This window comes from Phocoena sinus, chromosome 3 (genome assembly GCF_008692025.1).
Source record: "Phocoena sinus isolate mPhoSin1 chromosome 3, mPhoSin1.pri, whole genome shotgun sequence".
Classification (NCBI taxonomy): Eukaryota; Metazoa; Chordata; class Mammalia; order Artiodactyla; family Phocoenidae; genus Phocoena; species Phocoena sinus.
The window spans coordinates 61379435-61405368 of record NC_045765.1 but is presented as its reverse complement, the minus strand read 5'-3'; the positions used below and the strand labels follow the sequence as shown (position 1 = coordinate 61405368).

The window sequence follows — 25934 nt, the reverse complement described above, 5'->3', positions numbered from 1 at the left end:
CAGTGGACCGAAATGAATGAAGCTATAACATCTCACTGAAGACACATAAAAAGACTTGGAAAATTAGAGAGAGATGATCTTGGATAGGAAGACTTACTGTTGTTAAGAAACAAGATACTCCAAATTATGCCAAACATTTAATCTCATTCCAGTTAAAATCAATTGGTGGGGTCTTGACAAAATAATTCTCAAACTTAGCTAGAAGAAAGAATGTGAAAGAACAGCAGAAATTTTGAAAAACAAGAGTGATGACTGTCATTTTTTCATACCACATATTACAAAGTATTTCAAGTATTACAATAGCAAATAGGGGGAGGGGGAGAGGCAGGGGGAGAGGGAAAGGCAGTGTGGGGAGGAGAGGGGAGGGCTGAGGCACTTCCCAGCTTTGAGTCCAGCAGCACATTAATGGTCTTTATAGAGTTTACAAAGTTCCAATATTGTGCAGTCAACATTTATTACATCCCAACCAAGGGTCAGGCATTACACACAGAGCAGTGAATAAGATCCACCCAGTCCCTGGCCTCATGAAGCTTTCTGTCAGGGGGAAGATGAGTAACATAACAGCAAGCTGTGATGAGGATTACCAGAAGGGAGCTTTGGGGACATAGGGACAGGGGTCTGGGAAGATTTATCAGAATAGAGCACTTGGATCTACTCTCTCCACCTCACAAAGGAAATACCTACCTTCCTTATACCTGTGGGGCCTACCCCTTTATTGATAGTAGGTTTGTCCAGTGAACTGGTGGTTTGTGGACCAGTCTCCTCAGTGAGGTGCCCAGTGGCCAGCACAAGCCTTGAAGACTAGCCTTTGCCTCTGTCCTGCCCTCTGATGGGAATCTGTGGACCCAGGAACCTGTCACACTTGAGTGTGTATCTGCATCTCCTGGCTGGAGCGGGGGCTCTTGTTAAAACAATGTTGGGCCCACCCCACAGTGTCTGATTCTGGAGGTCTTGGTTGGGGCTGGGGGATTTGCTTCTACCTGTCAGGTTCCAGGTGAGACCCTGGGTCAGCCCTGACTTGGAAGCTCTTGCAGACCGATTGAACTGAAATAGGTGGCGCTGTTCTACAACAAGACAAAAGCTGACAAAGTCAAGGGAGTGGAACCATCCATTCACTTAAAAACAAAGGACTATCTGCTGGGCCTCCAGTGGCAGGGGTTAGAAGACAGCTCACGTCTGCTGAGAGGGAGGAAACCCTGGCTGGCCTGGAGGTCTCCAGGAGCCGAAGTCATCCTGGGGGCTACGACCACTCCTCCTCGGACCTCCATCCCTCCATCAGCAGGACTAAAGATGGCCCTCAGAACCCCGCGTCCTCCACCTCCCAGTGGCCCCTGTCCCCAGTCTCCTCATCTCCAACTGAGGACCATCAGGGCCCTTTCCCTCATGCCCTTGATTTGGGATCCTGTCAGTCTACAAGAGCCTAGGCCGCTGGGGCATCCATCATCCCCCAAACCTTCTGTTGTGCCTCCGAGAACTCATGTTCTGCCGTCAGCAGAACGTCCTCTATCCTTAAACTCCTCTGTGAGTGTTCCTCACCTTCTTGCTCAGATGGAAACCTGGTGACACTCCTTCTCTTGCAGCCTTTTAAGTGGATGTGGCTCTCTCTCCCCACACTTGTCCCCCCCGCCCCGTCCCCTACCCCATGGGCTGGGAGATGGGGCAGGTGTTGCCACTGCCAGACCATCCTCCTTCCATTCCCCAGAAAAGGACCCAGTTTTGAGTTTCCTGTCCCGCGAGCCTCATTCCTAGATTCCATCCCCTCACGTCCTATCCACGACGTCCCTCTAGCACTTCTCTCTCCCTCCTGCATCAGTTTCCCCCTTTTTACTGGATCTTTCCTATTAGTCCATAAAACGCTTTTAATTTCCATCTTGGAAAAAAATCCCCAAACCTCTTTACCCCAGCTTCTCTCCCCAACTCTGCCCCGTTTTTCTTCTTGGAAACACTCTGGAGAGTTGTCCATACTTGGTGGCTCTCACATCTCCTCCCCATCCCCCTGGAGCCAGCTCCAGGCAGACCTTTCCCCACCACGTGTGGAAATGGCTCTGCTCTGGACCACAGTGCCCCGCCCCCCCCCCCCCCGCCCCCCCTACACCGACCCTGACCCAATGGCCAGTTCTCTTTCCTCACCTTCCCTGACCTGCCGGTGGCATTCACCACAGCTGATCACTCCTCCTTGGCCCCAGACACCATACTCCTAGTTTTCCTGTCTCTGTGGCTTCTTCTCTGCCTTCCTTGCTGCTTTTTCTCATCCCCCAGGCTCTCAGTGCTGTCGTGCTTGGCTGCTGGACATTCTCTGTCTGCACTCCTTCAGCATCTATTCTGGTCTATTGACTTTAAATACCAGCCCCGCTGTGAGGCATCGGAAATTTATACCGCCAGTCAAACCTGTTCCTTCAACTCCAGACTTATAGATACCCCATGGGCTGCACGACATCACACGTTTATCACGTCCCCACGAGCTCCAGATCTGTCTTCTCCAAGCCTGCTCCTCCACGATCCTCTCCTCTCAGTGAATGGCCTCTACTTTTCCAGGTGCTCAGACCAAGATCCTCTGGAGGTATATTTGACTTTCCCACCAAGTGGACACAAATGTCATCTTTTCAGTATGGCTTTTACTTGCCGTCATACCTAAAGCTTCCACCTTTTATCTGAGTCTCCTTATCCCCTCCTGTTTTAAAATTTTCCTCCTTAGTATCTTCCACCCTCTGAATTGCTCCATGAGGATGGGGATTTTGGTCTGTCCGCTGCTGTTTTCAGTGCTCAGCCTGGTGAATGGCATGGAGAGAACCTCAGTAAATGCTTATTGAATGAATGATGACGACAGCGAAGGATGAGGTGGTGTTGGCAGCAAGGCAGGGCGGAGCGGGGAGAGGGGGGTGGGAGGGAGGATTCTTAGCCAAGGGATCAATCAGTGCAGGGCAGTGGAATCAAGGAGGCAGGGTGGGCATAGCAGAGAGAGAGAAGTTCACGGGGCAGGGGCAGGGGCACGTGGGAGGGGTGGGGCAGGGCCTGCGTCCCAGTGTGTGTTCGTGTGTGCGTCTGTGAGCATGCACGGTGGACTCCCGGGGATGGAAGCTGCTGCTGCACCTCCGTGAGCCAGTGGCTTGGGCCTCCACTCCTATGGTTCCTGAGGGATTGGCGTGGAGGAGGCCAAAGAAGCACAGCCCAGTCAGCAGCAATGGGAGGGGGCCCTGCACACAGGCCCAGACCCCTGGCTAGATCGGGGCCAGTAGCCTCCTGGATCTTCCCAGCTCCATGCCTGGCATGAGCGGGCCTGTGACATGGAAGGCAAACCCCGGAGTACCAAGGAGCTCCACCGAGAAGCCCGTTTTGCCCTGACCTGACCTTTGCTAAGTTGAAAACTGGCAATAGGATGTTAGAGGGAAAAAATAATCATCCCATCATTTGGGTAGAAGCTCAGCCACTGCCTCCAGGACCCAACTGTCCTCCTCGCGTGTGATGAGGCATCGCTAAGGCTGCAGCTGGTGGGGAACAGGCCCCGGGCTCTGAAGAGAGCACTGCAGCCAGAGCCCTGATCCAGCCTCCTGCCAGGACAGGAAGGGCCTAAGGAGAACCCTGGGCAGGGAGGCATCAAAGACCTTGGTACCCTTGGCCCCTGCTCGGCCAGGGTCCTGTCAGAAAAAGTCCTGCATTTTCTCTGTGAGAAACTACCCTTTCCAGGGTAGGGATCGGGTGGAGACACAGCTTTCTGCCAGCAGCAAGGCAAAGGCCCAACTGTTTTCCTCTGGCCCTGATCTCCCCTCTGCCTCTGTGTTAATTCACACACTAAAAAGCATTCGAATTAATGTATCTGGGATAAACACATTCGTTTTCTTTTAAATTTGCAAAACCTTCCCATGAAAATATTTCAATACACAACACAGAGGCACATTTTCTTTGGGAAACATCAATCATTTCCAAGGTGAAAGGCAGCATAAATATGTCTTAAGTAAGAGGCATGTTCACCAAAGTACCAAGCTGGAGTAATAGACAGATTTGAGAGATTGCTCTTGTGCTTTGGGAATGAATCGCTAGTTGTCTGAACTGTGGGGAGGTTGAGGGTGTTTTTAATTTAATGGATTAATCATTTATTTCTGAAGTTTCTGTTCCTCCTATGGAGGAATGTGGGAAGTTTGCGTGAAGTTATAAATCATGTCAGTGTTTGGGCCTCATCTCTGGGGGGTCTGGTCTACGGGGAAGTTACACTAATAATTTGAGAAAGGAAGTAGTTGCCTGGAAGGGCTTCCTTTAGGTCAAGACAGAGTCCTGGATGGAGAAGAAGCTCCAGAAGATGGTGACCCAGCCTGTATATGGAGCCCGGCCCCTGCCACCCGGGAGTGAGGCAGCTCCAGGGAGAAGTCTGTATTTTATTCCTGGCTTGGCAACTTCCTCTGGGTCTTGATTTTCCCATCTGTATAATGAGCTGGAAGGTCTCTGAGGGGCTACCAGCTCAGACCATCTGTGTCCGCCAACTACAGTTAAATATGGCTGAGACAAAACAAAATCTCCCCCATATCTGTCCCATCTTGGACTTTGAATTATATCTGGCCAGGCATTTCCCAAGCATTTGACACATATCCGATCTCATCAGGCCTATAAGGGAGGAGGCACTATTGTTATTCCCATTTTACAGGTGAGTTTACTCGCCAAAGATGTATGTCAAGGAAGTACCAGCACTTGGATAGGTACTAGGCTTGAATCCAGGTCTCTCTGACTCAGAGTTCATGTCTTGACCCTCTGACAGAGGTTTCTCCAGCTCGGGTCTGCGCCGCGCCTTGGGTGGAACAGCGCCACCCAGCTCCTGTTCGCATGTGCGGTATCCCCGTCTCTTGGGCCCACTGGCCACACATTGCCTCCCCAGAACACCTGCCATTCACATGGAGTCTTCTGAGCCCTCAGAGAGGCAGGGAGCTGGCAGGGCCTCCTCTCCCTGCTTCATCATCCTCCCCTTCTTGTCCTCCCTCTGACTCAGGAGAAGCAAGGAGAAGGAAACGACAGAACATTGTTCCCTGTCTGTGTGTCCTGGGCACCGCCTTGGCTCAGTAAGCCACAGGCCATCTTCCAGGCCAAGAGGGGACCAAATCCCACCACCACAGCACAGCTGGGCGACCCCACCAATTCTACTCAAGCTGCTCTGGGACATCTTTCATGCTTTCGACTCACGCTTGGGATGACTGACGAAAAGGAACAAATCCCACAGATGAATCTGTTACAGCTTTCTCACATCTTCTCCACGAGATGCCTCAGCAAAGCAGTGCTCCTTCTGTCCTGAGCACAGACGGTGGCTTCTCACCTTCCCAGTCCTCCTGCCTGGAAGCCCCCCGTGCCCACCGCCTCGGTGAGCCTTCCGCAGCAGCCCAGCCCTCCTGGGCCTCCCCCTGGGAACCTGAGCAGCATCGGGCATCTGCACAGTGATCTGCCAAGCCCACCTGGAGGTGGACGGCCAAGCCGTGCAGGTCATCAACTTCAGTCCTGCTGCGGGCGGGGCCTGCCCTTATATCTACGCTGTGGGTCCTTCATTGGATGCTCGCTAAGCCAGCTGTTTCTGGCTCATGCGTGAGCTCAGCACCAGGGGCAGGGATAAACGAGGCAGGGTTCCTGTCCCCGGTCCCCCACAGCGTGCCCCCGCTCGACAGCAGATCAACACCGACCTGCTAAACGACCACATCTGGATTCACCAACAGCAACAGTGCAATGTCCCAAAGGGGAGGATGGGGCGGAGAAGGCGTCAGGAGTCTAGGCTTTGGTGTCAAGATCCATTTTGCAGTTATATACTAATTGTAGGGCTGGGGTTCCTGGGCAGATCACTTAATCTCTCTGAGCCCTAGTTTCCTCATCTGTGAAACAGAGATGCTGCCCAGTAATTATTCAGTAAATGTTCCTACTGTAATTGTGTCTTTCGTACCATTTTACTTTCAATGACATCTTCCCACCTTCCCACACAGATAGGGAGGTTTTCCCTCTCAGTCAACACAGCACACTTCACTTCTGGAATACTCTGAAAACCTCATGTCTTGTTCCTTGGTCAGCAGGCAATGGACTCATGTCCTTGGGAGGCAACACCAGATCTACCTTAGTACGGTGCTCCCATGAGGGAGCTGCTTAATGGACCCAAATGCCACCCCCAAGTGCCTGGGGGTCAGCTCAGCCCAGGGACCTTGTGGGCTCCTGGAGTGAGGCCCACCCTAATGGCCCAGCCCAGCCGTCATAGAACTGAGCGAAGTAAGCCATGGAATGAGGTGGAAAGCCCACCGCAAAATACAGAGGTCCTAGCATGCTGCCGCTGACTCCAGTACTTCGGCTGGAAGAGAAGCCTTAAATCTCTCAGCAATTAGGAAATGGATCTCAGGCGGCCTCTCTCTGGATCTCAGTGGGGAGGTTTTGCTATTTAGACTCCCCTAGGCCCTAAGCAGCCGCTTCAGCAATCGCTGGGCTGGGGGGTGGGTAGGAGTGGAGTGCCTGGGGAGGCTCAACAGAACTCTCCAGTGCCAGCTGCTGAGTCCACTCCCCACTCGGGTAGCAACAGGAAGCAGCCTAGTCTCTACTTTCAGCCCAGCAATACACGGTGTCCGTGGGCCTGGGCCTTGCTCCTGGATTCAGCACCGGGAGGGAGGAAATGGCTCATTCCCATCATGAGCTCTGTCTCAGAATTCTGGGGGAACAGGAGGCAGAAGGGCCCTCCCAGCACCGCGGACCTGCCATTCGTGTATTAAAGGTGTTTAAGACCACAGAGTCTCCTGCAGGCGCCTGAGGCGAGGACAGGCTCTCACTCACGAGTTACTCTGGTTCCCGGGCTGGTGGATCCCCTCCCTTCCCCGCAGATTTGTTCTGGAGGAAATGAAGGGGGACCAGGCTCAAGCCCTCTCCTTGTACCCTCGGTTCTTATGAGATGGGGGCAGGATGCGAAGGGCTGGATGGAGGATCTGGGAATCCTGGGTGATTTCCCTTTTTCAGGCTGGTCTGAGGACCCGAGGGACCTGGGCCAAACCGTGTGGAGTTGTGCAAGCACACATTCACCAACACTGTACAAGGCTGGGCACCACTTTCCAGCTATAGATGATAAAGCCCTCTTCACACTGCAGAGTGCACGCCCCGCCCCTGGAGCAGCCCTTCTCAGGGAGCAGCCCAGACACTGCCCGCCTGCTGCACACCAGGCTGGCCTCTGAATGGCAGCCTGGGATGACTCACCCAGGGGTGTTATAACTGGGAACCCCTGGGTTATTTCTGATGAAATCCAGAAACTTCATTGTACACCCTGATTCAAGCCAACAAACACAGCCACAAAGCCCCAAAGGATTAAATATGTCCCAGCTCAAGGGAAACACTAATAAAATACGGCTTCGGCACATATGAACATAAAAATCCCTAAAACATCCTATAAGACAAATGTAGAGGCAAGCTGAGCTCACTCTGTTGTCCTTAAATGGCCCGTCGCCCAGGATCCCAGAGTAAGTGACACTGAACCTCATGATGTAATTATTCTCAACACCGTGTGTACTTCATCAGAGCAGAGTCCTGGACACAGCTGGCACAAAGGGTCTGGGGCTGACTTGGAGCTTTCACATTATTCTCTGGCGCACAGACGCCCTGCTCAGGCCTGCTTGGTGAAAGCAGTGATGCCCAGCTGGGCGTGGCTGGACACGTCTAATTTCCCTGGAGTGCTGATCTGCCGTGGCACTGTGATGGCTTGTTTGTTGTGATGGCTGGAGTGACACTGTGACAGAGGGCAGAGCACAAGCCCTGGGTCTAGAATGACTCCTACCAGTGGTGTGACCCCAGGAAAGTGACCTTACCTAGAGACTCATCCATAAAGTGGGTTAAAATATACTGATTGGGAGAGTCCATGTGATGTGTTAGCCCAGGGATTGGACAGAGGAAGTCTCAGAAAACACTGGCTATTGTAATTGTTGATGTGGTCAGCAGCAGGGGTTAATTCTTCTCAGTTTCTGGGAGTCCTGGCAACACAGGGGCCTGTGAGAAGCAGAGAAAACCTGCGGCAGCCTGCTGAGGTTCTGCTTGGCTGGGCCCAAGCTGAGGCTCCTTAAGCCTCTGGGGGAGGGAGGTGGGAAGCAGATCCTTTTGCAGAAAGTAAGGCCTCCCAACTGGATAAGTGATTTGGGTCCACAGTACCTGGAGGAGGAGTGGCATGTTCTAGACAGTGTCTGCTTCTCACTGGATCAAGACCACAACAGCTTGCCATCTCCATGTCACTGTAATCGAGCAGGACCCTATGGGGCCTTCCCGGGACAGACTCCCTCCCCAACCCCCATGTCCTCCACCTGCCTCTTGTCTACAGAAAACCTTTAGACTCCCAGGCCTGCCCTGAGTGCCAAAGAATAAATTTACTCAGACAAGTGAGAAAATGCAGAAAGGAAAACAGTTAAGCAAGACAAAATAATAATAGTTTAGTCATTAAACAAAGTCAAGGACATTTAGTTCCTCCTCAAGGACTATAGATAACATTCTGAGCCATGTCCTTTGAGCTGTTTTGCAGATACTGAAACCCCCACCAGGTGGAATAAGTTAACTCTATGCTGTCCACAAGTACATAGAACCCAGACCGGTTGGAATCAGAAAGTTGACAGTGTTGACTCCCGATTACCTCACCACCAACCAATCAAAAGAATGTCCACGAGCTTATCACGCGCCCCACAGCACCCCCCCTCCCAACCCCCTGTCTTTGAAAACCTCTCCCTGAAAGCCTTCGGGAGTTGGGTCCTTTTGAGCACTAGCTGCCTGGACTCCTTGCTTGGCACCCTCCAGTAAACGCTGCACTTTCCTTCACCACAACCCAGTGCCAGTAGACTGGCTTTACCTTGAGCAGGCGGGTGGACCCAAGTTCGGTTTGGTAACATCGCCTACAGGGCACACTCCACATTCTACAGGGGCCTGCTGGAGATGCTGGGTGCGACCTGCCTAAGTGACTCACCCCCTCCCACCCTGACTCACTTCATCAGAGGAGGCTTTGGGGAAAGCCAGACCGGGAAATGAGTTGGCAGACTCTGCCCCTGCCTGCCCACCCCCCTCCCCAGTCCCTCTTTACTCACAGGAAAGGTGGGACATTTTGGGGTCAGGTATTTCTTTAAGAAGTCAGAATGCAGGAGGGGAGGAGGGTTGTTCTGAGCAGTTTTGGGGAACACTTTGGGGGGACAACATGCATGGAGCCATTTACTAACCATTCACCTGCAGGACGTGGGTCTGGAACAGCTGCTCGTAGCCAGAGGCATGGCAGGTGTAATTGCCCATGTGGATGGTGGTCACCTTGGTGATGTAGAGGGAGTCGTCCTCTCCAAAGTCCTGCTTGGGCAAGGAAGACAACAAGATTGGCTTCTCTGCTGAGTAGCCTGGGAAGCATAGCCAGGTCTCTGGTTTTGCAGGAAAACAGAAACCCTGTAGCTGCGAGACACTTCCTTTCTGCCTGGCCCCCTTACTCAGCCAGAGCTCCCTGCAGGGCTGGGCAGCAGGACCTCCATGTCTCTTCCGTGTTGCTTGCCCAGACCCTATACATCCTTTTAAGATCTTGTTCACCTTCTCTGTGAGGTCTGGCTTGAACACCTTCCCCAGCACCCTCCCTCTCCATTTCTACAACTGGGCTCACCTGCCCCTCCTGTGCTGCTGCTTGGCTGGTTTCCTCAGCTCTTGTCCACCTGTTGAGAAGCTCTGGAGGGCGGCCTCCTTTAGGGTCAGCCATCTTTTTCTTAAAGGGCCAGATAGCAAACGTTTTTGGCTTTCTGGGCCATAGGGTTTCTGTCAACTAGTCAGCCCTGCCTTGTAGCATGAAAATAGCCATACCAATGCCTAAATTAATAAGTATCACTATGTTCCAATGAAATTTTATTAAAAAAAAATGTGGTGGGCTGCCATTGGCCCATGGGCTATAGTTTGCCTACCACTGGTTTAGATCTCACCTCCACCTCCAAATAATTTCAGGCAGCTTACAGAGATCTGGGTAACCGAAGAGAAGGGAAATTGAACTCTGAGGAAAATGAGGGCAAACAAAAAACAAGGGCAGGGATGTACTAGAGAGCAGGAGGGGCTGATGCCAGGGGTTCCATGAGAAATGACTCAGTAAGCCCTGTCCCTGTGCCCTCTGCAGCCTCACAGAGTGGGATCCTATTTGGCCAGCACGTGGGGAGGGATGGGCAGGAGGGGGCTTTGAGCTGGTCAGAGGCCCCTGGTGAGCACTGGGCACACAGCACTCCCCCAGGGCCTTTCCAGCCAGCTGCCTTGTCTCCTGCAGAACAATGCACAACGCTGGCCCTGTCCAGGCACCAACTGCAGACATGCTGGGGAATGGAATTACCGGTGTTTCAGGGAGACCTTTCATCATGTTTGGCTTTAGCTACCAAACATCTCCGAGGTGTGGTGCTCAGAGCTGATGGGACAGAGGAGGTCCTGGCTCCCTGGTGAGAAACAGGGCTGGGCAGTACTAGGTGTGAGGAGTGATGGGGGAAGCCCAGTGCTGGCACTCAAGATACTCAGGTTTTAGCTTGAACTCTGGCACTGACCAATGTTCCCTCATCCCTCTGGGCACTGGCTTCCCCACCTGTAAGTTGTGGACAATTGATATGCCCTATCTGCCTCCTGGGGTGATGGGGAGATCTGGCAAGAGAATGCCCATGAGTACATTTTCCAGTGTGGGAAGTGTGACATACATGGGGGCTGCTACTTTTCTTACTATTAACAGAAGATGCAAAACTCCTCTTGACCCCCTGGAGACAACACCAAACCATCCCTCCCGTCATTCTCCCTGTCCTTCCTGAGCTTCCTCTTTCCACAGAAGCAATCTCGTGGCAGGAGGGACGGAAGGCCACCGGTCAGTGTGGCACAAGGATTGTCCAAGGGCCCGGCCACAACCATCATGAGTCCTTTAAAGATGCTTTCGGGCTAATTAACCCAATGAAGGGTGCAGGCCCAAGAGAGGTTTGGGTTAAGGCACAGGTTGGAAGGTGGAGAGTGGATGCATGCAGCCTGCTTTCAGTATCAAGGAAAAAATACTCAGAAGTGCTCCCAGTGGAGTGAAATACTGGAGAAGGCTGCTGTAAGAAACCCTTAGAGTTTTCTCTGAAACATTGCTCTGCTGTAAAAAGCCCCATTCCTATCACGCAGTGGAAGCTTCCCTAATAAAAATAAAATACCAGATAGCTTATTTGTCCTGTGCCATAACAGAGACATAAAGGGTTCATACCTGAGTTGCTTATGAAAAGTTAATGGTTAGTCAGTTCTGGGGCTGACATATTTCTAATCTAAGCTGTTTCCTGTGTCAAAACCTAAATCTGCAGGAAAATACATTTTGCTTGGAGTCTCAGTGGTGGAATGGCATCTCGAAAGAGGGCTGGGGAGCTGGGTGCGGCCCCACCTTGGGGAACCTCAATACCTCACTTGGTTGGTTCCTGGACAGCCTCCATCCCAAAGGGCAACACCAGAGCTGTTTGTAAGGGGTTTGGTGCTGGGGATCCCCTGGCATTTCCCTCTGTGCTGCCTTCTTGAGCCTTCATACCCACAGCCCTTCCTCACAGGAGGGCCCTCCTTGTAGTCAGTCTCAGGTTCTGGCACCCCCTGCTCTTCTCGTCACCTCAGTGGGGTTGGGTGGTCATGGGACCCCAGGCTGAGAAGAGCCCCCAGGCTGAGGTTCCCACAGATCAACTGCAGAGTGGTACCCAGTAATAACACCAGCTTACAGTCTCCACGAGCTAACTGTGTGCTGGGAATCTTGACATACGTCGCTTTGTTTAAGCCTCAGAAAAAACCCTGAAAACCATAAAGCAAAACAAATGCCCAGTCCCCATGGGGTGAGAAAGTAGAGCTCTCCCGCGCAATATATTCAGAGTCTGACCTTCTCTCGCCGCCTCCACTGCTACTGTGGGCCAGACGCACGGTCCTCCGCCTCTGCCCCTCTGCGCCCGGCCAGGCCACGCCCCCCTCACTCGGAGTCCCAGCCCTAGAGCGTCTGCAGGGATGACCTGCCGTCCCCTCTCCGCCCCGTCTCCTTCCACTCTCCCCTGCTCGTTCCTCTCCAGCACTGGGGCCCCTTGCTGTTGCTCCAACATGCCTGGCATTCTGCCCCCTCAGGAACTTTCTCCTTGTTGTCCCACTACCCCAGGACTATCGGTCTGTCTTGCTCTACCTCCCTCAAGTCCGCTCATATGTTATCTGCCGGCCCTATCTGTAACCCCCATGGAGCACCTGGCACGCACTTACTCCCATTTAGCATACTGTTTGCCACGTGTCTCCCCAACTAGAATGTGAGCTCCACCCTCGTGCCTGGTGCTCACTGCTGTGTCCCCAGTGCCTAGCGGGGCCTGACACAGAGTAAGCCCTCAGTAGACATTCGCTGAGCAGACTGTACAAGGCGCTGAGCTAGGCTCTCTGCAGGGGCTGTGCCCTGGTTCCCGTTCTTTGGGTTTGACAACGGAGGCGCCCACCTCCTGCCTTCCTGTGCCCCCAGATGTTACCAATCACCCGGGGTCCAAAGCAAGTGGCTGGTGGGGAGGCAGAGAGCTGGTCTCAAGTCTTGTCCCTGCCTTTCCACCCTGCCCCCTTCTCCATGCTGCATCCTCAGGCCTGGGCACACTGGGAGGGCTCAGCTCAGTGCAGCAGGCAGAGCCCATGCGTGTAGTCCCAGACCGGGCTGATGGCTTCTGCGAGCCCCTAACAGAGTTGCTTAACCTCTCTGTCTGTTTTTCCTCACTGCTCCTGGGAGCAGAGGCATATCCCTTGGGTGATCGCTCAGGGGTGGAGGTGTGTAGGTTGCCGGATGCGTTATGGCTCTACTTTGAGCACCTAACTCATTATCAGCCTGTGAGTTAGGCTCTGGGGAGAACCTGACTCTGTACTAAATAAAATAATGGCTCTGGGCTGAAACATATAATTATAGAAAAAAAGTGCATATTATTTTCTGGAGCATGAATACTGGCTACAGAAATCAAAGTTACCTCATCGGATGTAAGGAAATTACTTTATAAATTGATTTATGAAATTACATAAAACTAAACCTGCAATCCTTCTTCTCCTGAAGGTTTTCTGAGGTGTGTCTGAATGCTGCTATCAGTGCTTGATTGCATCTCTGAAACTGTCTTTTTAGGGATGGCTTTTTTTTCTTTTGCTCTGATGCGTAGAAATGTATTAGCAAAATCAAGGTTCCTTCCAGAAATAAGCAGATGCCAGATTAGACCATTCTTTGTATTGATGCGCATCTGTCTTCGGGAAAGAGACAGTGTTACTTAAAGATACGTTTTTTTTTTCTTTTTTGCCTTTTAAAAAGCTATTTTCTAAGTATCTGCCCTTACTAAAGTAATTAAATGAAACTTCAGTATTAAACAATATTTAAGCAGAGGCAAGATGGGGGATGTTGTCATGGTGACACATGTGAGTCAGGTCTAAGTAATATGAAGATGAGCCATCAGTGCTGATTATTTAGTGACTAAACGTTAGACACAAGGACTCCAGAGTGATTTCAGAGGTTAGGTTCATGGTACTGTCAGTGCTACAAAGTTTAGGAACATTTATTCAGAGCTTTTCTAGCTCTGCCCTCCTCAGGAGCACTCTTGGCTCTCTTTGGAGAGGATGGAGTAAAGGAGAGGGTCTTTTCCTCCAGGCTGGTTTGACTCTGGCCCCCAGAATTTCACTAACCCTAGCATGCCACCTGCACAAATGCACCCAAACACTGAGCGATGCAGTGCCTTGGTGATGGCCGGTCCTCAGAGATGTCTGCACTCACATGAACACACACATCCATTATCCAGACCCAGCAAAGACCAGATGCAGCATTGGTGGGCACAGACCAACATCCTTGTGAACACATGCAGTAAACAGCATGTGTGCACACCCATGTTCCAAACCCCTGCTCTCTCTACACAGCTGACCCCTCGGACTCACACTGGGGTTCCCGTGTTGGTCACCTGCTTCTAGCCCCTCAGAGGACAGACCTGTCACTCTGCGAGGGCCTGCAGAAGCAGTCCTCTTGATCAAAGTCCTCTTAAAAAAGAAGTCTCTGCAACTTCAAGCAACGCCTAAGTGGCCACTGAGCCCCCAGGGGAAGGCTGCTATGGACAGTCACGTTCGGTGTGAGCAGCCTGGAGTGGGTCTGTCCTCCTGCCCGCTCCCAGGCCTGGCCCAGGACAGGGAGCCACAGGTGTGGGAGGCACTGTGGGGAGGCTCCGGGCTTGCCCAGGACTGTGGGGAGTGTGCAGACACTTGCTGCCTGGGGTTTATGTGGTCAGTGCCGAAGGGGAGGCACCTCATCTCTCTGTGCCCATGTGTGGCATGGTGCCTGGTGCATAATGGGTGCTCAGTTAGTGTTGGCTGAACGAACGGAGGTGTGTCAGCCTAGAGTGCTGGCTCGTGGGGAGCCACAGGAAGTGAAGGGAAGGAGTAACGTTACCCAGAGAGAGGTCTGGCCTTTGCCCTCAGCTACTGGGAGGTGAACTCTAGGCCTTGGGATGTGCCTTTGTTTGCTTGAGCAAACCGGAGCATCTAACAATGTGATTTATGATGGAGCCCTGCACCACATGGGACCAGCTCTGCCTCCTGTCTCCTGGCTGGATACTAGGGGTCAGCCACGCGGGCAGTATGGGATTGAGTGCTAGTGAAGGCTCTGGACACAGACCTGGGTGGGCTTCCCTGGTAGGTATGTTGTTACACGTCTATGCCGGGAGCCATGACCGCACCAGGAGACAATGGAAGCTCCGCACTTGGACCCTCCTGGACTCTGTCCTGTGGGCTTCTGCTCCTGGCTGATTTTAATCTGTACTCCTTCCTGATAATAAACCATAACTGTGAGTATAACAGCTCTCAGTGAGTTCTGTGAGTCCTTCTAGTTAAATTATTAAACCTAAAGGTAGTTTGGGGAGCTCCCCAAACTTGAAATTGGTATCAGACTGAGGACGTTCTTGTATGAACTGCTGTCTCTAACTTTGTAATTGGTTCCAGAACTCAAATGGGGGAGATTCTGACCCAGTTGTGTGGATGCTAAGCATTTGCCCTGGGGACAAGCTTGAGTGTCTGAGTGCACACAGGGGCCTGGGTACCTGTACGAGAAGGCTCACGCCAGAGACATTGCTTTGAGCACCAGCTCGTCCATCTCCAGAGGCCAGAGGGCAGACACCTCTTGACTGGCCAGGACTCTAGAGTATATCATGTGGATGAGCGGCAGCTCCTGGGGCCTTCCGGGGAGTTGCAGGCCTGAGCCCCTGAATGGGGCTTCGGTTCCTTAACCTATCAGCCCTGTGTGCCCAGCCTGGGTGGGAAGGGACTCAGGCGCTAGACTGCACTGCAGGGTCAACTGAAGTTCCACAGCGTCTCAAACCTGCTGCCTTCATCTGGGAACCCTGCAACCCTCCCCCCGGGGGCCCCTTGCATCACGAGTCCCCAGGCCTAGAGGGCCTTACCAGCTCCTCTAACCTGGGTCACACTCCCAGCCAAGAGAGCTGATAGGCATTCTTGCTGTTCCGGAAACACCCCAGGGAGGATTTGATTAAATTTCCTTCCATGGCTCATTTCAGGGACCGACAAGGCTTGCAATCAGGAATTTTCTCCTGCTGTGGTGTTTAAAAATCTTATACACCATTGGAGGGAGTATAAACTGGTGCAACTTTTTTGGAGGGAGATTTGGCAATATCCATCAAAACTGAAAACATGTCCACTCTTGGATACAGTTATTCCACTTCTAAGAACTTATCTTACAGGGCTGCTTACACAAATGTGCAAAGAGGTATGTATAAGGATGTTCACCACAGTATCGTTTTTATAAGATAAAGCCTGAAAACAGCCTGAATGTGAGCTCCCCTGCGTAGGGCTTGGGGCTCTGCATTCAGGGTCTGGAAGCTGGATCAGAACCTTCCTGAGGGACTCTGTACCTTTGAGATGGGGCCAGAAGAGGTCACTGAGCACAAGTAAAGCCTTGAAGCTAGTACTATTGAGATAGGTTGGGACCTGGGCCCCTTTGCTGCAGTGCTTGCACCTAGACACACCTCTCCTCGAGCAACAGAAAACAAAGAAACTGTGTGGGACTACAAATAACCGCGTGCATGCTGCTGTTGGGGCAAATTCTGGACGAAAGATACAAAGAGACCAAAAAACCCAACTGCCACTTCTGAAGAGCCTGGAGCAAAACCAAGGGTCGGGAGCAAAAGCAGGGTACTGCGCATGCCCTCTGCACACAACACCACCGAAGGGGTGGGCAAACCACATAAGCTGGCCCTCCAGCCCGAACCCCCTGGACACATCCCTACTCTCACCGCATATAAAGAACAAGCTGGCCGGTTCCACCCCGCTCAGCTAGCGAGTCAGCAAGGGAACCTGTTGTTTGTTCTCACTCCCCGCTGCTGCAGCAGGGGCCCCAATAAAGCCTTGCCTGAATTTCTTGTCTGGCCTCTGATCAATTTCTGTTGATTAAAGAGGCCAAGAACCCTGGTCGGTAACACTATGGGGAAAGAGGGGTGATCCTGAGGAGGCCACTGAGAAAGCAAAGGCCAGTGGAGGTATTTGGGAGGGCAGAGACCCCCACGAGTTCCACAGGCTGATGTACCATGGGTCCGGGCCCTGTCTCTTGGAGAGCTCTGGCCAATTCTCCTTGTGGTTTGAGCTCATCCAAAGCTCAAAAGAACCAGTTGTTCATCTGTAACCAGGGTTTTCGACACTAGCTGGCCAAAGGCTTTGAGTGCTTCAAGTATACTGTTTTCCAAGATTTTAAAACAAAATGTACCCAAGCGTTTAACGAGATTATTTTAATGCAGAACCTACAACCACTGTCTAGCATGTTGCAAACAGCTCTCCGTGCTAATGAAACGCCTCTCATCTTTTTACAATAGATTCATGACTGGTTCATACAAAGACAATAAGAATTAAATGAGTCATGAGCTCTTAAGTCATTCTCTTTTGGTCTTTTTAATAACTCACTTCCAAAGAAGAGCTGGCTAAGAGCATATGCTTCATTAGAGTTATTTGTTCATGGTTTTACACCATCTAGGCACGGGGAAAAAGGGAATCTTTTAACACATCCTTCAAACACTGCCACAAATAATTTCTTTTAATGGGTTTTGTTTCTCTGCTTTTGTCATTGTACTCTGCCTGCCGACACCTGAAAGCCTCCAATAGGGAGACTTGGTGAAAGAAAAAAACAGCAAAAAACAGTGGCTTTTTCAAGTCATTTGCAATATATGGGGTTTGCTATAAGCCTTTTTTTGTTTTTAAAAGAAGAATACAATAGAAAAAATTTTCCTCTCCCTGAGAATATCTCGGCCAAACAATTCCACGTGCTGGTCTCAGAGCCTTCTGCCTTCTCTTTGCTGTGGCAGAGGCTGGTGGCTAACGAGACCTGGAGCACCAGACACACGGGCTGCACCAGGAGGGGACACATCCACTGGGGCTCGGACACTGCAGCGGTTACTGTTGAAGCAGGAGGCAGGCCCAGCTGCCCCAGGGCGAGGCCTTGGCAATGCTTGGTGCTAGGTGCTGTGTCCTAAGAGCAAGGAACCCGGGGAGCTCTGGCTGGGGTGTGCAGGCTGGCTGCAGGCCCTGGCAAGTCCCTGGACCCTCTGACTAACAGAACCCCACTTGCCTCACAGGGCTGCGATGAGGATTAAATGCTTGTGAGTGGACTAGCATGGAAACTGGTTCCTGGACACAGCAGTGGCTTAGTACCGATGGTAGAAACACCAGCATTAACGCTAGCAAGGATTCAGGAGTCAGCTATTTTCTGGGACTTTGGGGATGTCTTCTCCCTGCGTCTCCTCCCCTGATGGGCAGCCCCTGTCCTTGGGGATATAAGGGACAGTGAGGAAGACAGTTACGAGGGGAGGGCAGCTGACATTGTTGGGGCAGGGCGTGAGGACTGGGTTTGGGGACGGTCACTTTACTGCCTGAGTAGCTACTGTGTGGTCTGGGCAGGGCGCTGCAGCCTGGGATGGGCTCCACTTCTTCAGAAAGTGAGGTAGCCTCCCCCTCACCTCAAGGACACCTAGTGTGGAGCCCAGGGTAGGGCGAGAAGTGTATGGATCTGCCTCAGAGATGGGCCCCCACCCCAGCCCCGATGCCTGTCTCAGGGGACAGGCCTCGGGAGACAGGAGAGATGGAGGCTGTGAGGTCCAGGTGAAAAAGCAAGGTTCCTGGCTCCTGTGCAGGCCTCTCATGCCCCACACGTCCATTTCCTTATCATAGCACTGTATAACCCCAGAGCCCAGAGAGCCCTCGGGGGGCACCTGGCTGGTCCCCTTTCCGCTTGGGTACCGGTGGTGAGAGGCATCTCCCTGCCTCCTAAGGCAGAGTCCTTCCTGAGGGTAAACTTCCCCCAAGGACTCTGGTTGTGGCCCTCCAGAGTGACGGGCTGCCCTCCCCCACGTAGCACAGGGCTGTCTGAGCAGAGCAGGGCCCTAGGCTGGGCATGCTGACCACAGGCACACAGTGCATGGCCTGAGGGGTGCGGGCTTGCCCAGGCACGCCGGCGTAGGTGCTCTCCTGGCCGGCAGCCTGGCCCAAGATCAGGGCAGGTGGTGCTCAGGGAGCTGCTGTGCCTGTCCCCTGCCCTCAGCTTCTGAGCTGGAGCAGTGGCCGTGGGCCCTTGAGAGCTGAGATGGGGGCCACAGGGCCAGGTCTGAAGCCGCCAGACCCACCACTGCTTCTGTAAAGAGCCCAGCAGCTGGCCAGGAAGTAAACAAATTACAGGCCGCCCTTTGTGAGCTCTGGGGAACATGCATGAGCAGAAACTATTGATTTCTTATCACCCAAACAGAAGGAGGTATCACAGTCCAGAGACCCGCTGCCGGGAGGTGAGGCAGAATTCCCGCCCCTCCTGGGGAGCACCTGTCTTGGGGGCCTTTGCACCCCTGGTACCTAGTGCTGCCCTCTGCCTGGGGGGTTTGTTTTCCCGGGTGGGGCTGAGGCAGGGCCCCTCATGGCCTGTGCTGCAGTGAGGCTGAGGCATCCTGCAGAGGGGGGCTCAGGCATCCCGGGGGCGGGGCACAACAGGTCTGTGCTACCTTGCCCCCTCGGGGCCGGGGAGAATGTCTTTGCTCTACGCTCTGCCACAGGGCTTGCCACTCGCAGGCACTTATTATGTGAATCCAGAGGATGGCTCCCCACGTAGGCCAACTGGATGGCCGTGTACACATTGGTGACTCCTGACAGCGACACTGCTCACTGGGGAATCCAAGTGGCTCCTTCTTGCTTGGCTCCGGGCTACAAGGGTACATTTACTTTCTGATCAAATATTATTCTGATGCTTGAGGCATCCTTGAAGTTTGCAAGTCAGAAAAGTTTAATTACATGTGTCATTAGCATGGCATTCTGTAATAGCTCTGTGACTGAAATCATTAACAGATAAGACAAGACAAATTCATATTTTGTTGCTCATGAAAACCTCTCATTAAGAGAGTAGTGAAAAAGTGATTCATATTTTGTTGCCAATCAAGATGTCTCATACAAACGACAAAGAAAGGAGGCCCACACCTCTCGGTGCTCTCTAATCTGCCCACCTTGGGTTTTGTAAGCTGATCAGCTTCCCCTGTTTGTGCAGCGTTTCGGAGCCAGTTGATCATTACAAGGCCTGTGATCGTGTTTCATCTCTGACTGTGGCAGGTGGGGGAGGGCGCTGAGATGCCACAGGCTGGGGGGCTCTACGAACCCCTCGATCCCCGATCTTTGCTCAACCAGGGTAGCGCCCCCCCGGGCTTTTCTCCCCTGACCAATCTTGCTTCAGAAATGCCCTGAGAATCCTGATGACCCAGCTCTACCCATCTCCAGCCTGATGTCCTCCTGGGGCTGCTCTCCTCACTGTCCTAGGACACGCTCAGTCTGAAAATGCCCGCGCGAGGACGACAGCCTCATCCCCGTTTCCCCGCAGGCTCAGAGAAGGTGACGGCCCTGGACCTGTCGGAGGTGGCTGCGCAGTGTCTCCCTCTGGATGAATCAAGGCTGACCTGAATCAAGGCGACTACAGGCAGCAGGGGCACCCCAGGGTCACATCTGCCTGACGGGGAGCCTCACCAGACTGCGCTGGCTGCTGTCTGGGGACTCAGGCTGCAAGGGGTTGAGAGTGTTGTCTGGTGGGAGCGGTAATAATAATAATAATTAGTAATATTGTGAAAACGAGAGTGATAATAGTTAGCATGGAACATTATATGCTAAGAATTTCATGTGTCTCTTAATCCTCATTATAACCCTATGAGGCAGGATCTATTATTTATCCCTTTTCCACAGAGGAGGAAACTGAGGCCTAGAGAAGTCAAGTGCCATTTCCAAGGTCACTCAACTAGTAAGTGGCAGAACTGAGGCTTAAACCCAGGTCCTTTTGACCCCAGAGCCTGGCCCTTCATGAGCAGGCTGTGCTGCATCCCTCCCCTCTTAAAGGCAGGTGCGTGCGTGTGTGTGTGTGTGTGTGTGTGTGTGTGTGTGAGCGTGTTGTGTGAGTGTTGTGTTGTGTTGTGTGTGTGTGTGCTTGCATGCATCGGGCAAGGACCCCTGCAGGGCTGGCGCTGCCCTGCACCTCACGCTGGGGTTTCTGAGAAGCACAGGCCCCTGCCTGCTTGTGGGCTGCTGACTTGCCCAGAGCAGCGTTTCCTGGGAGGTAACAAGAGGCCATTAATCTCCAGTTGCACCCACAATTACCCAAATTGCTAACCTCACTGTGAAAAATAGAAATTCAATTGAGCTGGTGCTGGAGGCATGTTCGAGGGAGGGGAAAGACACTCAGAGTAATTTAATTAACCGCTGGCAAGTGCATTAAGAGGAGTTCTGCCTCTGCCTTTATTTCTAATGTCTTTAAATAGAGCATCAAGCAATGCACATGGATGTTCAGACAGACACAGGAGGACCTGACCTAGTTCTGAATTAATCACTACTGGCCAAACATGGTTAAAAGCTGGCAGCCCACCTTGAAAGCGATGCACACACAAATGTGCACCCCAGCGCACACACGTGCACACACACACACACACCCTAGTCTTTACAAACAGGACAGTGCCTTCCCTTGCTAAGATCGCAGAGAAGCCCTGGGCACCTCAGGCTCAGAAGATGAAGAACTCTGCCCCCCCAGCATCTGACCATCAAGCAGCCACTAGGCTTGTGCTGGTACTGACATTCAGAGATGGGTGGGATATAGGCTATGCTCACTATAGTGGGGAAATTGCAAGGAAACCATCCTGCCTGGTGTGACAAAGGTGGGGGAAGGGCACTTCTGCCCAGCCTTGCCTAGGGTGGGACTCTAGAGTGACCCCCTCTTCCCATCTGCTTCCCCCATGTTCTCCAGGGCACATCCAGAGGGGCCTTGGGAGTAGCAGAATCCCAACTTTGTGGTTCCTGCAGGATTAAACGCTGGACCTCTCTCCCCACAAAGCAGTCTCAGAATTGGAAGGGATCTTCAAGATCATGGGGTTTAGCTGCCCTCTTGTGGCTAGCAGCATTGTTTACCATGATCCTGCTTGAGCTTGTATGCCTCTAGGGATGGGGAGCTCACTGCCTCCTGTGATGCTCACTCCATTGCGGGGCAGGGCTGATGGCTGGAATGGTGTTGCATCTAAGCAAACCAATTGGTCTCTTGCCCTTTGTGCTAGTCCATCTCATGGGTCACACGGCCCAGGCCAGCTCCCTCTGCCCCAGCACCTCCCTCACCACCTCACAGTGGCTACAGGAACTGACCACCCATCCCACAGGTCTTCCTTCTTGGGGCCAAGCAGCCCATTCTGGGTTGGCCTGTCCTGAGCCAAGGAGACCAGGGCTGCCCCTTTTCTGCCTGAAACTTGTATTCCTGTCACAGTAGCTCAAGACCTGTCAGCCATCCTGGCAGCGCCCTGTGTGGGTGACAACACTCCATCTTCTCACATGAACTCCCAGGAAGCCACCTTATCCTGTGCCAAGCCAGGGCCAGTGCGTATCCTTGACTCAATCCCTTCATTCCTCAAGGCCAGTAGAAGGGAGGCACCGACAATGTTGCTTTTCTAATAGATGAACTCACTGAGGATCAGTTTAAGAAATCGTCCAGTCATAAAGGCAGAGTGGGGTGATGCTGGGACCCCAGTGCGGGGTGCCTGCGCCCTCAGAACCCAGGAGGCCCCCGCTGCTCCTGTTAGGCTATGAGAGCTCTGGAGCTGTCTTCTTCTGCTCAACTCATCACATCCATACTCCCTCTCCCAGCAAACAAGGCTCCTGGGCAGGCCCCTCTGGCCTGATCTTGTTTCCTTTCACCACCCTGCTGCCCCTGCCCTCCAGCCAACCCAGCCCAGAGGCTCACCTCTGCCCTCCACAGGGAATACCCCCTCCTCGGCGTCCAGCTGTCTGTATCCTCCCCAGCTTCAGGGTCCAGAGTCTCTCCTGGGGGGCACCCAGCCAGATGCTCTCCCCTGCCCAGGAACCTCCTGCCCTGCCCACCGTGCCTCCCCTGTTCACCTTATTCTGGGGTTGGCTAGCAGCTTGCAGCCACCATCCATCCTATTCTCTGCACGAGGTGGGACTGATACCTCCAGACACCAGACAACAGGCTGAATGGCACCACCATGGGATGTGAAAAGAAAGCCCTCTGGCCCTGCAGCTACCACATGGCATCTCGGCATCTTGCCCAGTTGGCTTCCCTGGGAGGTGCGTCTGAGCTCAGAGTCAGAGCCAGGTGACTTACATTGATGTCTTCCAAATCCAGGAAGTTCAGGGCCAGCCCGTTGCGCTTCCAGACGATGGGCGGCCGCAGGTCTCCGCGGACAGCGCAGGTCAGCACTGTGCTCAGGCCCACGGTCACTGTGGCCACACTGACCCTCTCCTCAGGGGCGAGACTGAGCTGTACCACCTCTGCAGGGAAAGGAGAAGCCGTCAGCTGTAGGCCCAGGAAATGGAGTCTATACCTGAAGGGATACAGCCCCAGGGATCTACTGCAGGTCAGGGGCCTCGGGCAAATTCCTGGAGCAGGAACATTGTCCATAATGTGCTGACTAAATGTACAGATGGACACACCTCCTGGGAGAGGGGCCACAACTTACGTGAAATGCTCAAAGGGCTGTTCGAGGCAACTCAGGTCAGGAACCACAGCTAGCGTAGGGGAAGCATCTGGGCGGTGGATCTGTGAGTCAAACTAAGAGTGTGGGCTGCCCCTCCGAAACCAGGGGCTGCCCTGTGCTCTCCAGGCCCCCTGGAGTCGGGGCCTTGCCAAGTGCTGTCAAGGTCTGCTGGCTGGGCCGACAGGTTTCTCATCTACCTGGGGGCAAATTAAAGGTTGCACTGTCTGAAGTCTGGGGAATGAACTGGCTGACCTTTGAAGGTTTGTTTCTGTCTAAGGATTCTCTGAACTTGGATTTGGATTTCTGCTCAGCCGCCGTGCACTGTAGCCTTTAATTTTTTGAAGTGTACTTCAGGCTGTACAAATGATTAATCCTTGCCATTTTATACTTGATAACTGGCATTAAGACTGATCATCCATCAGACAAAGAGGAAGGGTCTAAAAGATCTCCCTGCAATCACAGGCCTTTTGAAATTCTCAGGATTAAAGAAAAAAATCAAACTCAGGGTATTCAAATGCCAAAATGGGATGAGGCTTGGAGGGGGTGTCACTAGCTCACTGACTGGACTACCTCTCCACTCTTCTGCCCCCAAATCTACTTGGGGGAGCTTGGGGAGGCAGCCAGAGGCAGCATGAGTGGGGGGAGGGGGCTGGCTCTGGGGGCCTGTGCTACTACTCTGGGATGCCAGCAAAGACGCTGGGACCTGGGGGCCTGACAGGTGTGGAGAAAGGCACAGAGTTGGGACCTGAGCTCTGTGACTCAGCGGGACACTTTTGAGCTGTGACCAGGCAGCACACCTGTGCTCACACTCTCTCGCCAGTGTGTGTGGGAAAGGAGGAGGGGAAGGGGAGCAAAAACAGCTGTAGGTGCCACGTACCGCAAAGCAGGTGCAGTGAAAGCAGGTGCACTAAGGTCTGATCCTGAGTCCCAAAGCCCTTTCTCCTCTGCAAACATTCAGTGGCCTGGCCCTGGGCCCACGAAGAGGAACAAGATATACACTAGGTGCTTAATCGGTGCTTGTTGGATGGACGGATGGATGAAAAATGGAGAAAACGGAAATAAAGAAGGAAAGAAGAGCCAACAGGCCAGTGGAGAGGGGCAATCACACAGAGGAAAAATGTGACTCCCGCTGAAGGAGCCACAGGAGGAAAGGTAAGCACTGAGTGACTGATGCAGACGCAACCGGCGTAATATTTTACAAACATTAAAGTGATGCATTTCAAGTTCCCTCTTAAATCATGTTCTGCTTGCTGCCCTCCCACCTCTGAGTCATGAGGCTTACTGCTCCAGCAGAGAAGCCGCTAACCCTCTGTAGCAAGAGCCAGGCTTTGGAGATTCAGAGGGGTAGAGAGAGGGAGAGAAGAACTTGTGCCCAAGTGCAGAGGAGACAACGCTTCCTCCTCAGAAGAGCCACAAGGCTCCGTGCTCTGTGGAAGTGGGAGGGGGTGTGGAAGGCCCCCCTCGTCCCAGGCGTGTGCGAAGAAGGAGGGAGACAGCGGGAAGGGCAGAGAGCATGCCTGTTGGTGTGCGGGTGAGGGGAACCACGGGGGGCTCTAGGAGGAGGCTGAACCCTCCCTCAAGCGGCCTGCACCCCACCACCTCAGGCGACCACAAAGATGTGGCAGAGAACCAGGGCCTGTGCTCGTCTGCCAGAGCCCCCTCAGTCCCTCGCGGCATGGAGGGACCCAGAGGTTCCTGGCTGGGTCAGGGTGTGCTCTGGGCCCCTGTACCTGAGGACTGCATCGGACTCTCAGACCTGGGCCTGACGGAACGGCCTCCAGACCTCAAGGGCACATCATGCCAGTGGGGACGCTGGACTCCACTAGGCTGAGAGTGCCCAGACCAAAAGCACAGCAGGGCTGACCTCTGCCGTGGGTGCCCGTGGACAGCGCGACCAGGGTCCTCGTGGTGGGGACCAGAGGTGGCAGTGGACAGCCGCACGCTAACCTCTACACTCAGAAACCAGCTTGGGGGGCTGGGAATTGGAGATACAAAGCATTTTTATTAGCCAGGGCATTACTTACGTGGACTGTTAAAATGATCAGCTCGGACTAAGCTTTACAATGGACTGAACATTTAGGGACATTTTTCTCCCAGTGGCTGGTGGGTGGGGTGTGTGAAGCAGTCAGTTATGTTACAAAAGGAACCTATGTTTTCTTTGCATGTATGAGTACCAGTGAGAGTAAAAGTAAAAGGCCAACTGGGAAGTCAGGGAGGGGCCCTCAGAGGAAGCAGGACCTCCCCTGGGCTCCAGAACTCTGCTTCTCCAGGTATGGTTCCTCCCGCCACCTGCATCTCATCTCTGGGGCAACTGATCAAAACGCAGACTCCCGCCCCTCGAGCCCAGGCTGGTACTGTCTGGTGGCAGGATGGGCATCAGGTTTTAACAATCATCCAGGGGCTTCTGTGGTACCTGAGGCCTGAGAGCCACTGCCTTAAAAGATTGGGGTGTGGCGGGAATGGGGAGATGGAAAGGGAGAATGTGGGTGCAGGTGGGGAGGGGAGGCAGTGTGGTCGGTGGGGTCCCAGGGGCCTTAATTACCAGTCTAGGAGCATGGGAATGGAAGATTACGTGCAGTGTAGGAGCCCCTTCCTCCATGTGGCCCCAAAGTCTTCCTTTTTAAACAGTTGTAGAAAAATGGCTGGAGGAGCCTATAGCACGGGGCTAAAAACAAACAAACAAACAAGCCCGAGTGGGAAGCCTGTGTGGCTCGCCATCCGCCGCTGGGATCTGGTTCCCGCATCTTTCCTGAGTGCACCCTCGAACATCTGTATGTCTGAAGATGTGTGATTTTCAGGGGAAAGACGCATGCAAAATTAGAATGCATGAGTACTGACAAAACCATCATAATTCTGCTCCTGTCAGCTACACAAATATTAACCAAACAGCAAATATTTGGGTCATTTAAAGTTTAATTAAATGAATGTTTTATTAGATTTCGTCCATGTCAA

At 52.9% G+C, this 25934-nt stretch overlaps 1 protein-coding gene across 2 annotated transcripts in view; it reads right to left on the bottom strand.

Annotated features, from left to right (window-relative positions):
* Positions 1–25934, bottom strand: part of FSTL4 (follistatin like 4) — a 456287-nt gene that overhangs the window by 46412 nt on the left and 383941 nt on the right. The window contains exons 7-8 of one of the 2 annotated variants that reach the window (XM_032628573.1): positions 22610–22776; positions 9180–9300 (exon numbers count right to left, since the gene is read on the bottom strand). In XM_032628573.1, coding sequence (XP_032484464.1) covers positions 9180–9300; positions 22610–22776 — 288 coding nt within the window. Of the gene's footprint in view, positions 1–9179; positions 9304–22609; positions 22777–25934 lie in introns of both variants that reach the window. The other variant, XM_032628572.1, reaches the window with a different exon arrangement.